Here is a 17435-nt window from a genome sequence, read left to right as displayed (position 1 = left end):
TCAAGGAAGTCGCAAAATTCCCCCAAATTACCATTCTGCAACACTTTTTAGATCTAATATTTTTGATAAATTGGGGGATTTTGAAAAAACTCATCTGCAAAATTTCCCCAAAGTAAAAGTTCAATTATAGGTTAAAGGGTTGGCACAAGTTTAAAATATTTGAATGTAGCCTTTTCAAGTACTATTCATAGGTCATCCATCCCTTAATAGATATTAATTTATGTTAATTGTATTGTTGAGTGCTGTCTTTTAGTCATTGCGTGCCAAAGTGCCATAATGGTGCTTGGTAGTCCCGGTTTGTTAAAAGAGACAGTTTGGGCTCGGATATAAAAATCATTTCATGTCTATATGCTATAATGCTTGATGGTGTCCACTATCCGGCCTACCTGATACCCCTGGTGCCCAAAACCATGATACTAGGTGTCAGGATGTGGAGTGGTAAGAGATTAGTGCACATTCGTTTGCCGATTTCCCCTGGGTACTTTGAACCCACAAGCACTGGTGTCAAAGCACATCTGGGTCCAGAATTGTCAAACTTTGGGTGCTCTGGCCAGAGTAGTAACTGACTGAACACATCCTATGCTAAGAATATTTGTTAAATGTCACATTTGTTGCCTTATAAATAGACCTTCTGATTTTCTGCTTATCTATTGCAATCCATTATGAATGCAATATTGACTTCTTCAACTGACTACAAGTATTTACTAAACCATCCACTTGTTTGATGACTAATCTGAATTACGATTCATTTAATCATTATATCTTATTAAATATCAATCACAACACAAAAAGTCGTTTTCGATTTTTGATACAATGGTTCACAGAATCAAAAAAAACCCTGCTTTGCCCAATCATTATTTGATTGTGATTCTGTTCAAATATCAAAAATGTAATTGTTTTGATTATTGCTTTATCATTTTGATCAGCTAATCAAGTAAAAAAATTACATAGTCTGTAGATACAAGAAATGAAAAAGGACATTGCGTATGTGATAAAAAAAAATATCAGGAGGCAGCCAACCCTTTACCAGCATTGCTAATCTTTTGCTGTATATTATTTGAATAGCTGCATATAGCTTGCAGTAACTGATGCCTATATATACTTAGTGGGACTGGTTAGGCTTTTATGAGTTCATAGCACTTTAGGATCTTTTACAGCTTCTGCTATCATTGCTCACACTGTAAAAATTATAAGATCCTTGTGAAGCAGTTTGTGAGTTAATGGAACCTATTCATGGCCCCTTTAGCATTGACACAGAGAAATATGTTCCACTAGATTGTGAATTTTCATCCCCTTGAGCTAGTTTGTGGTTTTATCCTTCGCCCATGCTGAAACACAGTCATTTCCTTAACATATAAACAGATCTGCAGGCGAACAACTATGGGAAATACATAGATGGGATTTGTTTTACTTGCCAATGTATTTGTAATTTTGTTTAGTCATTATTGTGTTTCTGGCTCCTGTTCCTAACCTCATATTGGAGACACAACCGGACCTAAAAAGAAATCTTGTGTAAGATTTGCCCTCTATTCCTGTTCAGGGGACAGCTGTAACATTATTGGTCGGGCTGGATTGCTTCTAGGTCTTATTATTCTTTAAAGATCAAAATAGAGGGGTCCTTTTGGCAAAGGATGTGAATATAATGAAAAAATATAGAGAATAAAATTCAACATACAAAGTTACATTCATGTCACATTCAGAATAATTTAATTAAAAAGTATTCTTCCATTAAGGAACAGAAAATTGTTTCTAGCGCGTTTCGCTTCTCTTCTAAAGAGTTGCATAACTGAGTGATTTGTTTAAAGCCTAGTTAGGATGGAAGTATAGTCAGCGGACTTCAGGGAATGTGCCCTTCTGCTTGTCAGGGCTTAGGTGGAGTCTTGTGGTAAGATTAAGACTGGGCACACAACTGCTTCAGAATGGATGAAGCAAGGTGGATTTGCATCATTTGGAGCTGATTCTGAGTGAAAATTGTAGCATTGCTTTGGAAGGCAATGGAGAAATGCAATCCTACATTGAAGGTCAGTGGGAGAGATGTCTCTTTACATTGGTGGTCAGAAGAGGGATGACCCATGCAATAATGGTTAGTAGAAGAATTAACCCGTACATTTATAGTCATTGTACTGCTTCCATACATTGGTGGTCATTGAGGGAAGTGTCCCCTCAGGTGATTGGAACATGAAGCATTGGTCAGTGGAAAGGGTGTCTCCTAAATTGGTGGGTATAAGGGTAATGAATGCCCGCTTTAGAGACAGCTAGAACTGGTGTCAGTAGTAACTTACCTGAAAAACGATAAAAGAATCCACACTGGTCTCACACTGATGGTTTTTTTCAAGAATCACTGGTGCTGGATAAATGTAAGCACTATCAGGGCGGAGATTATTGAGTTGCAGAGTTTCCTGGATAGAATCAGCCAATGGATTTTAGTTGTTGACTCGAGCTGCCATGTAAAAGAAAAATAAATATATTTTTAAACAAAGTATACCTAACAAACCCCTTTAACCTTAAGTAGCCCACCTCTCACATACCTACCCACGTACAGGATGGGCATACTCCCGAAATTCTGGAAACCATGACCTACTTCAGTGCTTACATTCTGCCATGTTGAGTCTTTACCTAATGGTCCACACATTTGCAGTAGAACCTCCTCAGGACTTCCATGAACAGGAGACCTCTGTATCTTTAGAAACCCCAATAAAACTTATTTTCATATAATAGGACCACATACTTAAAATTTAGGCTGCTTGAATATGAACTTTAATGTGGATATACTCGTCTAAACTTACCATGACAAATGTACGACTTCACATATGAATTACCATGCCACTTATTTTTTTTTGCAGCAAGATGTGAGAATATATATGATTCCGACATAGTGTTTGTCATCGATGGGTCTTCTAGTATCGGACGAGCAAATTTTCGAATGATCAAGACATTCTTGGAAGGGTTGGTGATCCCCTTTGTGAATGTGGTTGGCCAGGACAAAGTACGCTTTGGTGTGGTGCAATACAGTGATGATCCAAGGTGAGTCCTCCAGTGTAAAATTGTCAGTCCTCAGTCTTGAAATATTCTTTTAGCAGTAATAATTTACAACCAGTGGCTTGCTTCCAGTTCTTAATGGTACTCATTGCAGCAATGTATTACAGTAACTAGCATTACCTTGTAAATGGAAAGGTAATTCATGTTTTGAGTCCACCAAATGGTCAACTGAATGTACAGAATGGACAAGTTCTCTTCACCATAATATTTTCATTTTAAATTGGAATTGTATTCTTTTTCTAGAACAGAGTTTGAATTTTCTCGATACCAAAATGGTAGTGATGTGATCCAGGCCATCAGAAACCTGGGCTACAAGGGTGGCAACACGCGGACGGGTGCAGGGTTAAGATATGCTGCAGACAACTTCTTTGGTCCAGGCACTATTCGAAACGATGTTCCTAAGGTAAGAATATTGGGACTCACTAGCCATATTATGCAGCACTTTATATAGTCCATGGTCATATCAAAGTCTTTGGAGGAGATCAGAATCTAATGTCACTACCATAGTCTAAAGCCAATTTAGGGGAACCTACAGGGATAAAACTATTTATGGGAGGCATGGAAGGAAATCAACACAAACTTTGGCAAGGGGGGGTTAACAAACTTTGTACAGAAAGTATCGTGGTTAAGATTGGAACCTGGGACCTTATTGCTTCAAGATGAAGTTGTTAGCTACTTATCCATTGATTTTGGATTACTAATGTCATTGTAATCTGAATGCCCCTTTTTTTTGAGTTTTCTAAGAGTCTACTAGAGGTTCCCCTTACTTCATGTTTGGGCGACTCTTTTAACTAGGACAGAAAGTGAGGGAAATCCTCTTCAGCAGAGAAACAGACAGGAAAATAGGCCTAAGCCTTCCCCACCCAACTAAGCTTCCACTTTATATGGGGCCTATGGCTTCATGTGATATGATCTTTGCCCCAGGGAGGGGCAAAGTGTGCCACTGTACGATAGCCCTGGGCCATCTTCAGCCAACAGGTTCCCCCCAAGGAGCCCTGTTATTGACTTGGATCCAAACAAGTTCTGCAAAGGGGCCAACTGTTGGCTATTTCCGCCACCTCTTTGCCCCACAATAATATGACACTTCTCTGGTGTGAAACTGTGGACATTGGTGGGACTATTTTGTTAAATACCATTAAAAAAAACTGTCTGGTCTTTAGGTTGCAATTCTGGTCACTGATGGAAAGTCTCAGGATGATGTGGATCAGCCTTCTCAGAGACTCAAGAGCCAAGGAATCAACATTTTTGCTGTTGGTAAGCCATTTCCTGTTTTTGGGTTGGTTTAACAAACTAATGTCTCTGATATCTTCAACCCTCCAAACAGGTATAAGGAAAAACCCTGCTTCATTTAGATTTCCTTGCACGTGATAGGGTGTTAGGTGTAAATTTATATTAATACACCCTTTTTAATACAAGCCAGCTGTGGCTCATTAAAACCTGTGCTGTGTGGGCTATTATTGGTGATATTTTATTGTTCTTTTAGGGTAGTCACAGCCTGATATAATCTGCACACTCCTGTCAGGTTTTGTGAACAGATATGGACTGGTGGACAATGTCAGGCCTTCCCCATTAAAAGTGCTATACAATCCTTTCTTGGAAATTTTTTAGTGGATTGTTCCTAATATTTAATGACTTCTCATAGATGCAACAGAAAGAAAGAAAATACACTCGAAGTGAAGGGAAATCCACTTCTAGGGTGTTGACACCTATTTCCCCATTGGAAGATTTCCCCTCACCTTTTGACTTGTGATAACTGTAAGCCTTTGGATTTTCCCATCCTTTTTTGTCCCATTGGTGATGTCACTAGGATTGGGTAGGGTAAAGGGTAAATCTCCCAGCTATGTGAACCTAAGAGAAGGTCAGGACTTTTAACATTATAGAAAAATTTATAGAAAGAAGTGTTGGATTTTACTTTCATGTTTAGTTTGAAGAGTATTTAAAGCAAAATTATTTTCAGTTTTTTGATAGAGTACCTAGGGGTTAGATTTCCTGCTCACGTTTCCATGGTTGTTGGGGTCGGATTTATTAAAGCTCTCCTAGAATGGAGAAGATAGACTATATTGGGGTAACCCAGTGATCCAGCAAACCTAGAATGGATTTCTTATAGACTATTTGCTATTAGTTGGTAAATGTTTTCATTCCTGAACCAGATCTATTCCAGGCTTGCTGGATCACCAAGGTTCTCCAATGATAGTCGATCTTCTCCAGCTTTGGAAAGCTTTAATAAATCAGACACCTTGTTTCCTGTTTTTAGTAGTTCATATCATTAATAATGAAAGAGTAGAAAAATTAAATATTTTGAGTTGTCACCAGAATGGCAGTCAAAGATATGACTATATAAAGATATAAGGCTTCCTGTGGCAACAGCTGGTCTTCTACAACTGTTGGAGAAGAAATTTTTCCTCACTTTGAACAAACTTCCTCTGACTTTCAGTTGTGTCAGTAAGACTGGAACAGGGATGGCCAAAAAAAGAAATTTAGCCATTCTCGCTTTAGATAAACTTTATCTTCTAGGAAAAGTTATTTTTTTTTTGTTCTTCTGTTCTACAGGGATTAAAAACGCTGATAGACGGGAATTGACGCGGGTGGCCTCCACTCCGACAGATGACTATTTTTTCTACGTCAACGACTTCAAGATTCTCACCACTTTGCTGCCTCTGGTGTCTCGGAAAGTCTGTGTGACCACTGGAGGAACCTACCTGCCCGAAGGCTGTAAGTTTGGCTGCTAATGATTCAATGTTTCCAGGGAACTACAAGCCAGAACATACCTTCCTGGCAGGGTATTTATAGGAGTTGTATCTCAATAAGCTGGAGGATTACATAGCCCATCCCTGGCTTTGTTCCTATTAAGATAGAAGTGATTTTCCATATTAAAAAATAAATCATTGCCCAATAAAATATTAGGAAAACCCAACATTTTAAAGTTTTTAAAGAAGAGCAGGTAAAAGAAATTTTCCCAATGTAAACACCTATTCCAGTACAAATTTGTCATCAGTCATGTTGTCTCTTCAGCACAGGAAGCTTCACATTTACAGATAATACAGATATGCAAAACAAATGTTAATTGGAATGCAGATAAAGGTGACACCAGCAAGCACACAGATGCATTAATCAAAATCTCTCTATTTGTTTCCATTCACAGCCGCTTACACAGGACCTTCCAACCTGGTTTTCTCTGATGAGGCAACTGACTCCATGAGGATACAATGGACAGCAGCCACTGGGCCAGTTACTGGTTACAAAATTGTGTATGGCCCTCTGACGGGTCAAGGACAGCAGATCCCATTGGAGCTGAGAGAGGTACGATTTATTATGTGCTAATTTTAAACTATGATAGGCTTTGAGTGAAATTCAGATCATAGCTCACCTTGGCATATATCGGTCATGCTAATTTCACACTAATTTCCAACTGGGCAAAATTGAACTGCTTAAAAAATCTCAAACAACAATAAAATACGCAAAAAAAAACCAGAAAAACAAACAAACAAAAAACTATTTAGGAACAATTTAAAGCACTTTGCAGATGTTAATATCATATACCTTGGTTTTCCCATTGGCAGCAATGCATATTCAAATGCAAATATTCAAATGCACATTCATATATTCAAATATGGCAAATTTTGCCCTCCTCACTACTGTCTGCATACGAACCTTAGGGTATGAAAGCGTCCTATTTTTATTTTTTTCAAATTGGCTAGTGGTTTCTAAATTTTCAAGGCCACAGACAGGTTATTATAAATTATACCCTCAAAATGTTTCACAACAGACCAGCTGTCCTGACATCCTTATTTTCCCTAATAATGCACAGGGTCAAACAGATAAAAGCAACCCAGAATCCCATGCTTCTTTGGAGATCACAGCTCCTTTATTTTTTGTGGTATTTGGTTGTCTTTTGTGGTTTTTGTTGATTGCTTTGATCTGTTTGGTCATTTTGCATATGATAACTGATCAAAGTTGGTTAAAATTGTTACAAAAATGCACTTGTGAATGATTAGAACTTGAAATACAGTCTGTACCCTTGTGAGCAGATTGTCCCTATAATATACCATCGGTCATACAATTTACAACTTTATGTCATTAAGTCATTGTGATTTTTGTCCACAGATCAGCTTGACTGCATCTCCAACATTCACCATCCTTCAAGGCCTCAGATCTGCAACAGAGTATTCAGTTTCCATCACTGCATTATATGCTGACAGTATTGGCGAGTCTGTCTCAGGCAGAGGGAGAACATGTAAGACTTTTTGATTCAGCCAAATCTTTGGGCGAATCTCAGGCCTGTTATTTGTGGTGGCCACCAATTCAATCAGTCCAGTAATTGAGAATGAAAAAGCATGCAGCTTTGAAGACCTCCAGGAACTACCTAATATAACTGGGTATTAGAGAGAGTAAGACTGTTGATCCAAGGAACATTAGATTGCTTTCCCCTGTTGGAGCAAATTTCACCAGTTTTTTTGCCTTCCTCTGGATCAACTATAGGGTTTTATATCTGGGATATGTTTATTTCCCTAGTGGTTGAACTTGGTGAACTTATGTCTTTTCAACCTGACTATGTAACTATGTAACCTTTAATGACATTTCATCCTTCAATCCTTTGTCGCAATAATTTGTTTCACAATTGCAATAGACTCCATTTTTTTTTTTTCAGCAAGTGCAGCTGGGGTATCAAACTTCCGTATAGCAGAGGCTGGCCCGTCCTTCCTCAGGATAGCTTGGTCTATTGCTGGAGCAGAGCCGCCAAGTGGATATCGTCTGACTTATTCTGCCAGAGGTAAATATGTTATTACTTGTATCACTCTATTGTGTGTGTTTCTTATTTCTTTATTTCATCAAGTAGTTGTTAGTTGTCATCAGAAAGTGTTGCATCTAGCAGGATCTCCCGGTAAAATACTTTGCAACATTAGGCCAGACTCTTCCTCATAGTGCTGAACATTATCCTTGAGCTTACCAACAGCACCTAAATCTCACCCTAGCCCTGACACCTAAAGAGGAATTTCCTGCAATTACCACAAATTAAAAAAGTCAGTGATAAAAATATTGTTACATATGACATGTTTGTAAATGCATTTGGTATGGAACATTATGAAAAACTCTTACTGTTCCATGTAGTCTGATAATAACTTCTTCTGAAGCTTTCTTGTGTCCTTACTTCTCCCGTTCCGCCATTTTTGATCCTAGCAAGTTTTGGAAGTGGCTGTTTCTTCCCCCCTTTTCATACTGCATGGTCCTGTACGTGCACACTTTTTTTTTACTTGTTGGCATGGTATTGACTGAAATATTGCAAAATCTTGGAGTGCAAAGACTGATGTGTTTTGGCCAGCCTTTAGCCTCCTGGGATGTCAATATCAAATATTCCAAAAGGTTGAGGATGACCCAGGAAAAATTGTTTGCAGCTACGAAAACAAGACAAAAGTAAAAGAAACGGGAAGTGAAGAAATGAGTCCCTCAAGCTGAAAGCTAACCTAAACAGTTAACTTTCAAAATTTAACTATGTTGAATATTTGGTATTCACAAAGATATTAAAAGAACATAGTTTTTATTTTTCAATAAATTTTTATAAAATTTACAGTGTATTACAAAACACAACCACATATATAAAAGCTAACTGTAGCGTTGAAAAGTGATCCAGCTGTATTTATTTACAACGTTATGACCCCAAAAAGAAATGAGGGTCTTTTATCATTCTGGCTGATATATGTTACTTTTGGACAAGAATCAGATGGTAACAAAGCGTGGCACATTTTGCGGATCAACAGCTTCATCAGACTTAATTTTCCAGGTTATTAAACACCTCCTTTAACATATATATGTATATAATTAATCCAACCTTCATTCATATCAAAATAAGGTGTTACCAAGAAAAGTATTGGAAATAATTTACAGAATGTTGGGTCAACCTCCCAATTCTTCTAGCAAATTTTCTATTAAAAAAACAGTTAAGAGAAATGATAAAGATGCAGCTGGGCCAACTAGAGAGGCGAACTATCAGATAAATATTTTATTCTACATTTTTCAAAAGCAAAGTTATGTAATTTATATAAGAGAGAGGAGATAACAGATCCCATTGTACCCAAGACCTAATATAAAGCATTTTAACATAAAGTCAAAGCATCGGGACTTTTGAAGGTCTAGCCCAACCCTTATTCAATCAAAGCATTAGATTTCATTTCATAGGCATCTATCCAATCAAATCATTATACCTTTTACAAGACCTGTTGATCCTTTAGAGTCCCAGAGCTTTTATAGAATTCACATAATATGTAGAGACCTTTCAGAGATCCAGACCAAGCTTTATGCATGGAGAACATTAAGCCTTTCACATGGTCCTATGACCTGCAGACAGCACATTACTAAAGTCAAGATCAGAACAAACAACCTTTAAAAATTAAACCTATGATTTTTTCTTCATCTATATCCCCCTACATGTGTTTATTCAAACCGAACATCTTCATTGCATCTCGCCTTTTGCCAATTCCTCCCATGGCTATGCGATAAGATGTGTTGGAACGCATCTAACCATACAGTGTAATTTGCTCAGCAAGACAGTGACATATCATGTTGAGAAAGCCTATCCAATGTTAGTATATTGTTGTAAAGGTATCTAGGTGTTTAAATTCTAAAAATAAAATAGATTAGCGCACCTGGAGGAACGCCAGCATCAGCCTGGGACACACCTGTACATGTCTGCTTCTGATCCTTACATGTCTGTAGCCATAATGTATTCTTCTCCACACCACACCCTGCCGTGGCAGTGTATCTCCAACAATTTAGGAATTCTGAGCCCTGAGGCTAGCAGTGATACAAGCTTATGACTCACCAGCAAATACAGCTAACACGGATTACTTTTATTGCTTGCTGTGATGCTCAGCTGTATAATGATTGATGGGTGATGCGTAATGTCTCATTTTTTATCTTTGTTTTTGGTTTGCAGGAGATGGCAGGACGGGTGAGAAGACCCTAAGTGGAAGTGCATTGTCAGATACTCTTAGTGATCTTAGACCTGACACTGAATATGTCTTGGTACTTTATCCTCAGTTCCAGAGGCAAGCTGGCTCACCTGTGACAATAAATGGACGTACACGTAAGTCTTTTACATAAGGGGGTGTAAAAGAAGGACACCTGCAATGCCAAATTCATAGGATAATTTGCATCCTGTACCTCAATTTGACTGGAAAAGTGAAGGAATTAATGGGCTAGGATGGGGCTGTCAGGATTTGTATCGCTGCACATCGGGAGCATTTCGGACCCATGCCTGGAGTGTCCTGGAAGGAATGGGTGGGCCAGGCATATTTCTTTTCCAGGCCAGAGATTGAGAATGGCTCTGGAGCACCTGGCCATTAATAAAAAGCCACCTGCTTTTATATCGGGAGAGATTGCATGAGCCTGAGGCCAGGTGGGGCTCAGGCACAAAGTCTGTGAAGTCTGAGAGATGGGAGTTTAGGTTTGGTGAACCAGACCTAGGAGGGTAAATTTTGTGAATTTTTGTCATGCTGTGAATGACATTGATCCTTTGTGAGGGAAACCCCTGGATTTTCTTTTGGAGTGTTTTAGGAATAAAAGTGGACAAAAAGTGCCCTGAAATTAAATTTAAAGTCTGCATCAAGTGCATTTGATGCCAATCTCCCACAGGGGGTTGAAAATGATTACCTCTCATAGAATTCAAGAGTTAAGATGAGCCCAGTTATGATGATCACAAGGGCTTATGGATTATATAGGGTGTTAGACAATGCAATGGAACACCTACCAAATGTAAGAAATCAAGCGTGTAGAGGAGATTTTTTCCATAGGGGTTGAATAAAACAACTTCACTTGAAGATAAAATGGTGCTAAATGAGCTTGTTCCACCCACCTTTCATTTACCTGTTACTACATTTGTAAAAAGTTATAAATCATTGCAGCATTATGTAGGCTACAATGTCCGAGAAGACAGTTGATCCAGAAAGGTAATAGGGATTTCATGTAGGAGAAAGTGTCCCTTATTGGGGTCTAGTTGGAATGACCTATCATGGATGGAATGTATTTGTGTAATCTTCTCCCAAGTTGTGTGCTCCAGTTGGGTCCTAGCGAAAAGTTGGTAACCAAAGAGTTGGTTACCAAAAATACAGTGCTTGGGTAAAAATGTATATAAATGTGAAAAAGGGTATTTAGTCATTTTTGTTTTAGGGTACTGGTAATTTAAAGCTCCACCATTCTCTCAACCTCTCCCAATCAAGCTAAGAGGAATAGCCGAGAATCAGTTTGTGCATGCACTTGGGTTGTGGAAGAGGTTTCAGCGTTGGTTCCTGGAAGTAACATGTTGCTTTGGCCATGAAGTTGCTTTTTCCCCTCTGGAGGAAGAACCACACCACAAACATAAGGACAACTTGTGCAAATGTATTGACCTGGGATGTGGTTTGCTGCTCCTGAGCACATAGCAGCAGTTTGTTAAGTGCCCTGGAGTAAAAAGAATAAAAACTTTTTATGAAAAGGTCATCTTGGCGTTCAAATGCACATTCCTGTTGTCTGTTTACCTAACAAAATTAGGGAAGAAAATTTGGGTGGGCTTGGTTGGTCTCTCATATTTTTTGTAAAGATCTAGTCCACCAGAAGGAACAGGTAAATCCACATGGCACTATATTGCCTTACTGGGGAAAAATGTCCAAGCATTTACCTGTATCAATTGTCATAGTATCATGCCATGGTATCATGCTATCCTTTAGGTATTATAATTGTGGATATCCTTTAAAAGTAAGCCATCCAGTCCATTTTCCTAGTTTTTTTTGGAATTGATGTTGCCATTACACTCTCATGTTGTAGTACAATCCACAGCCCAACTGCTCGCAGGTCTAAACACAATTGCAATTCTGTTGCTGGTCAGTTGTCAATAGAGGTTATTATGTATTTTGACTACAAACTGGCTGTGTGGTTGGGGTTCAGCTTTTTGTTGAATTTAATTAAATTATATGAATTGCTTTTATGTATCCGCAGGGCGTGTAGATGGGGTGACTGATCTCAATATTCAGGATGTGACATCCCAAAGCTTTAGGGTCGCATGGAGAGGAATCAGAGGCGCCACTGGCTATCGGATCTCTTGGGTATCTCAATCAGGTAATTTATTTGTTTTTAGTATACATGAATAGTGCAGATTACTATGCTTCAAATTTTTGTTCCCAATTGGATTTGATATGTTTTTGGCCCCAGTGCTACGCCCCAGACACCTTGCACATGGTTGACCAGTCCTAACCACCACCAAAGGCCTAATCTTCCAAAAAATTGGTTTGGATACCAAAACGGCTGCCTATATTTTAATAATGTCAACACTTCAAAGTGATTGTTCATGGGGGCTCCTCTGATCATTTAGATGTTAGGGATGGCAGCACATTTAATTAAAATGTTTCCCTGGTTCTCAATCTCACCACAAAGTAATAACGTGCAAGAATGTGCATGGAGCCTTTGATAGCAGCAATGTAAAGACTTGCACCACTCCGGTGCCAACTGTTGTCTGCTTGGGTTATTGGGCCAAGGCACAGGGAGTTACCTAGTTGGATGGAATTTCTGGAAGACATTCAAACTAAGTTTTTTAATGTAGCAAATAATATAATAGGAGTTCAACATGAAAGAGCACAAATGCCCCGTCCTTACATAACCTTGTGATGTTTCACTGTAGTCTGTATGTTAATGTGTATTGTATAAAAGAGAGGCTCGTTTTTGATGTTTTTCACAGGCAGCATTGTTAATAAAATCATTTGATTGTTTGCAGTGCTAATAATTTATGATTGAGAGCATTCAAGTGTTGTTTGGTTTTTAACTGGCTGTCAGCAAAATGTATTGTAGGAAATTATGAAATGTAGATTGGCCCATCTCTTTCTCCCTGTACCCACGCTACCTTTCCCTGTCTCTTTTTCAATTTACCTTTCTCAAATTCTCCCCTCTATCTCTTCCACACCTTTGCTGTCCCCTTTCTCTTTTTACCCACCCCACCCCCCGCCTTCTTTGTCCCTGGATACCCCATATTTTGCCCTGTTTCCCTTCCACATTTCTCTTTGTCCCTTTGCCTCTCCCATTTATCTCTTTTTTAATCCCCTTTGTCTTTTTGATTCCTGTTTAAGTTTCTGGGATTTACAAATGAAATATCGACAATAATCATCCCAATTTATGCAAAACTAGCAAAAATGTAGGTTTACATTAAAATCGGCATTTACGGAACTATATATTGATATGTAATATACTGTATATTACTCTGAGCTTCACTTAAATTCAGAAATTAAAGGTATTGTAAAATTATGGGGGCATTAGGTTTGTAGTTCACATTGCACCGGCTCCCCCCACCCTCTTTCTAGTAATTCAATAAACTTCCACATGGGATGCAAACAGACGGAATAGTTGCTGAAGGTTTAATTTATTGTTTTTTATATTCCTTACATTATCAATCTCTATATTTTCTACATTATTACCACTCAAATATTTTTTTTTATTCAGGGGAAGATACAAAAGACTTTGATGTTGGTCCGTCTATAGACTCCTACTTTATCCAGAACCTCCAGCCCAGCACCGAGTACACTGTGTCCGTCAGTCCGCTTTTTGGAGCCACAGAGGGACCAGCAACATCTAAAAGAGTGAGAACAGGTAACATTTAAATGTTAGGGAACTGGATTATTCAAATTCATAAAGGATCATTTAATGTATTCTTAGAGGTTCCCCATTCTGAAATGAAATAGAACCTACTGTGCAAGAGTAGGTGGTGAACCTGGGAAGTGAAATCTTGTAACTAAAAAATACTGAAGCAGAGTCAATTTTTTTAATTGTCATTTACACCTTGACCATGCTTCAACTAGAAGACTATATGAACACCTGCTTATGAAATCCGGCATTAGAAGCCTGCAAGTAGATTAAATGGCAGATATTGAATTGGTTTATCTGAGGTTGGTGGCACAACAAAGAATTTTCCTAATCTTTATACTAACCTTGCGTTTACTTATACCTATTGTTTAAATAAATGATCACTCAAAACTTTAAATTAACTTATGTTTTTCTTATAAAAATCTCCTATTCCTTATTAATAAATGGTCAGACCATTACGTACTCTAACAGTGAGATCTCCAGGTTTGCCTGTTGTAGTCCTTCTTTGGTTCTTTCCATCCCAGACAGATTTTTTTTTTATATATATACATTGTGAATAATGTAGAAGAAGAAACTGAAACAAAAATGGTGGACAGAAACACCGAAATCTTGCAGGTAGACAACAACAGAAACTTGATTAATAGACCACAAACTTAGTCATGATTTAGTATTTTGATTCAAGGTCCCTTTCCAAATATATGACCTCTACGTGACCATTTCCATTGTTAGTCTTTTTTTCAATCTTTGCCATGTTAACGCTTGTGCACCTCAAGGCTGGAAGTTTATTGAAGAGGAACAAATCTTTTCTTAACATCTATGCTCTCCTTAGCTGATCTTCAGCCAAATTTGAGAAGGGCAAAATTTATGCGATAACAGTTACTTTTGTTATTCAACTAAGAGAAAATTCAGAAAATATGCAAAGCCCATTATCACATAGGTTTTTAAAACATACATGAAAAACGTTTAAGGGAAATGATTGAAGAGAGTAATATAGAAGCTTCTATTGTTGAATTTTTTTTAAGTGTTGGATCCTCCAATTTTTGGCTTTAAAATTTTGTGACATGAAATAAGTATGTAAGCCAATTTTCTCACTGTCTCACTGAACTCACTGACAATCCTATGGTAACTTCTGTTGGGTTTTCCATTCCTATGCAAGGGCATGGGGTTGCTTTAATCAGGTCAGATGCAGCTCATAAGGTGGTTAACTGCAAGACAAATGCACCTGACAGTGAGTTTTGAATGAAGAAGAATGAACATATGTCACAAACAAGGCCATTTAGGCTATTGAGTTGTGGTTCCTTAACACACTGTACAATAGCAGGCAATGCATGCTGTGTATTGTGGAGGGATGAGTCGCAAAGCCAGGGTTCTGTATATTCTGGGTGCACTGTGGTGCTTTGGTACTGTGTTCAAAATCCATACCTAACTCATAGAGCCGATCAAACAAATCACTCATTAAAGGTTTGGTAATCAAAACAAAAATGTAAGGTGGCCACTGGAAAACTAAAGGTATTAATGATCTAGTGAAGGACAATCTAGTCTGTTGTGTGACATTAATGTATCTACAGGTTCCAAATGAAAAAAGTTTAATTCATATATAAAATGAATGGAGTAATCTGCACTTTTAGAGGTTTTAAGCAAACCTGGACAGTTCAAATTGAACATAGAGTGCAACAATATAAGTATTAAAAGATGTTACTTTGAGAATGATCAGTAGATCGAAAGATTTGGGCAGCATTTTGCTCAAATCTTGGCTTTTCCTTTAAAAGTTCAATAGGATTCCATCTCCTTATTGATAAATGAGTTCATCCGTTCCAAAATAGGAACCTTGGGAGTTAAGAAGGGGCAGAAGATCTCTGGCTCTAGTAATTATATTGATATGCAGTTTCCATTGATGATAGCATCTGCTTATATATATATTTACATTTTAATTGCCCAGGTAAAGTTTTAAGTGTCATACTTGGAGAGATGGGACCTCTAGGGGGGCGCTATGGCTTGCACAGAAATGGTGTGAGCCTGAGAAGGGCCAAGGCGCAGAGTCTAAGCAGTAATGAGGTCATCTCCAGAGCCTCTAGTAGGGAGGATGTTGCGCTACTGGTTACTGCCAGTTTGCGGTCCCTGGGCACACAAGGGTGGGCAGGAAGATACAGGGTACCAAACCACAAGGCAGATGAATCATCAAGGAAGGCCGGGGTCGAGGCAGGCAGCAAGCAAGGGAGGTCAGGTCACAAGTCAGGGGTCAAATACCAGGGACGCAGGATTTAGACAACAGTGACACAGGGGTCACTGCGGACACAGGGAACAGAGGAAACACTGGAAGCAACAGGAGGCACAAGTGACATGGGGATAACTACAGACAGAGAGGAACACTGGAACAGCACAAGGGAGTTGGCTGGGAAACAACAGACTGGGCAACAAGGGGGTAGCACAGGAGCTGGACAGGGGAAGCACTGAATTAACCAACAGGTGTATAGGAAATGCTCAGCAGAGCTAGGGGGCTCGAACATTGAGAGCTGTGTCTTAGCTAACTAAATAGCCAGGGATGATCAAGAGTCTTTTTCCTGATTGGCCGGTGGGAAGGGCGTAACTAATATAACTTGGGAGTGAAGGCGCGCCCAGGGTCAGAACTGCCTGCATGTGCAGGAGAGAGGCACCTGTGCTTTAGTAAGGAAGAGGTAAGTGTGAAATTTAGTAGTTCATCAAAATCTTTTCTGATTGGTTGTCAGGCCCAGAGTGGGATTCAGTATATTTAACTCATCATTGCCATTGTCTATATGAGGGAATCCAGATCTGTTATTGCAGTTCCTAAACATTTGTATTTACCCCTTGGCATAGAATCAGGAATTGTTCAGGAACTGAGAACATTTGCCAACAGTCCTACCTCAATCCAGGTGACATGGAACCTCATCCCAGAGGCTACTGGCTACAGGCTGGAATGGCGGCAAGCTCGAGGTAACAGAAGGGCGTGTTAAGAACCAGTGGTTGGTTTAGTAAAGTACCAGGGGGGAGGGTTATAAATTTGACAAGTGTGGTGGTAGTTCATAACAGGTCTGGCTTCTAGGTGGTCCAAAGTCTCCTCAGGTTGTCAATCTTCCCACTACTGTCAATCAATATGAAATTACCGGCCTTCGACCAGGAACTGAGTACCGGATCACCCTTTTTACCTTATATGATGGCAGAGAGGTGGCAACGCCAGCAACCACCCATGAAACTGGTGAGCTAAACCAAACCTGACTTTGTATGATCCATGAATTATTATTGCCCTGTAGTTGGGGGGTGGGGGAAATTAGAAAAACATCCATTGTAGCCCTTATCAGGGGTTTCTTCCAATCCTGCTTGACAATCCTGTATTTCTATTATTTTATAAAATGTGAATAATGAGATGGACAGGAGAAACATAAAAAAGTGGACAAGGTTGAGAATGAATAAAAGTTTATTTTTTTCAACAAGGGAGATTTCATCTTACTTCCGGCCCAACAGCAACTGTAACCATTTGGATTTTCTATCCCTTTCTATCTTGGATACAATGGCCATTGGAACAAGTAGACAAAGCAATGCCCCACACAGACATCAGTTAGATAATCTTTTGTGATCATTTCCAGTGATTGAAAATGAGCATTGCCATTCATCTTGGGTGACAATAATCGAGAACAGTGTTTTTCAACCTTGGTATTGCTTAAATTGACCTGTGAGTTACAAACTGTTTATTGCAACCTCTGGAGGAACCCTGGTAGAGCATCACTGGTTTAGAGTATGTCCATAGCTTAAATTTATGCAATGAGGAGATAGACAAATAT

The 17435-nt window shown here is 38.9% G+C and overlaps 1 protein-coding gene across 1 annotated transcript in view; it reads left to right on the top strand.

The window, feature by feature from the left end:
• Positions 1 to 17435, top strand: part of COL7A1 (collagen type VII alpha 1 chain) — a gene marked incomplete in the record, with an annotated part of 99157 nt that overhangs the window by 16087 nt on the left and 65635 nt on the right. The window contains 12 exon segments of the mRNA XM_072421206.1: positions 2844 to 3024; positions 3283 to 3442; positions 4200 to 4293; positions 5590 to 5751; positions 6182 to 6339; positions 7144 to 7273; positions 7688 to 7810; positions 9971 to 10120; positions 12007 to 12126; positions 13498 to 13644; positions 16474 to 16590; positions 16700 to 16852. Coding sequence (XP_072277307.1) covers positions 2844 to 3024; positions 3283 to 3442; positions 4200 to 4293; positions 5590 to 5751; positions 6182 to 6339; positions 7144 to 7273; positions 7688 to 7810; positions 9971 to 10120; positions 12007 to 12126; positions 13498 to 13644; positions 16474 to 16590; positions 16700 to 16852 — 1695 coding nt within the window.

Source organism: Pyxicephalus adspersus, chromosome 8 (assembly GCF_032062135.1).
Source record: "Pyxicephalus adspersus chromosome 8, UCB_Pads_2.0, whole genome shotgun sequence".
Taxonomy (NCBI): Eukaryota; Metazoa; Chordata; class Amphibia; order Anura; family Pyxicephalidae; genus Pyxicephalus; species Pyxicephalus adspersus.
This window is presented reverse-complemented; position numbering and strand designations above follow the sequence as displayed.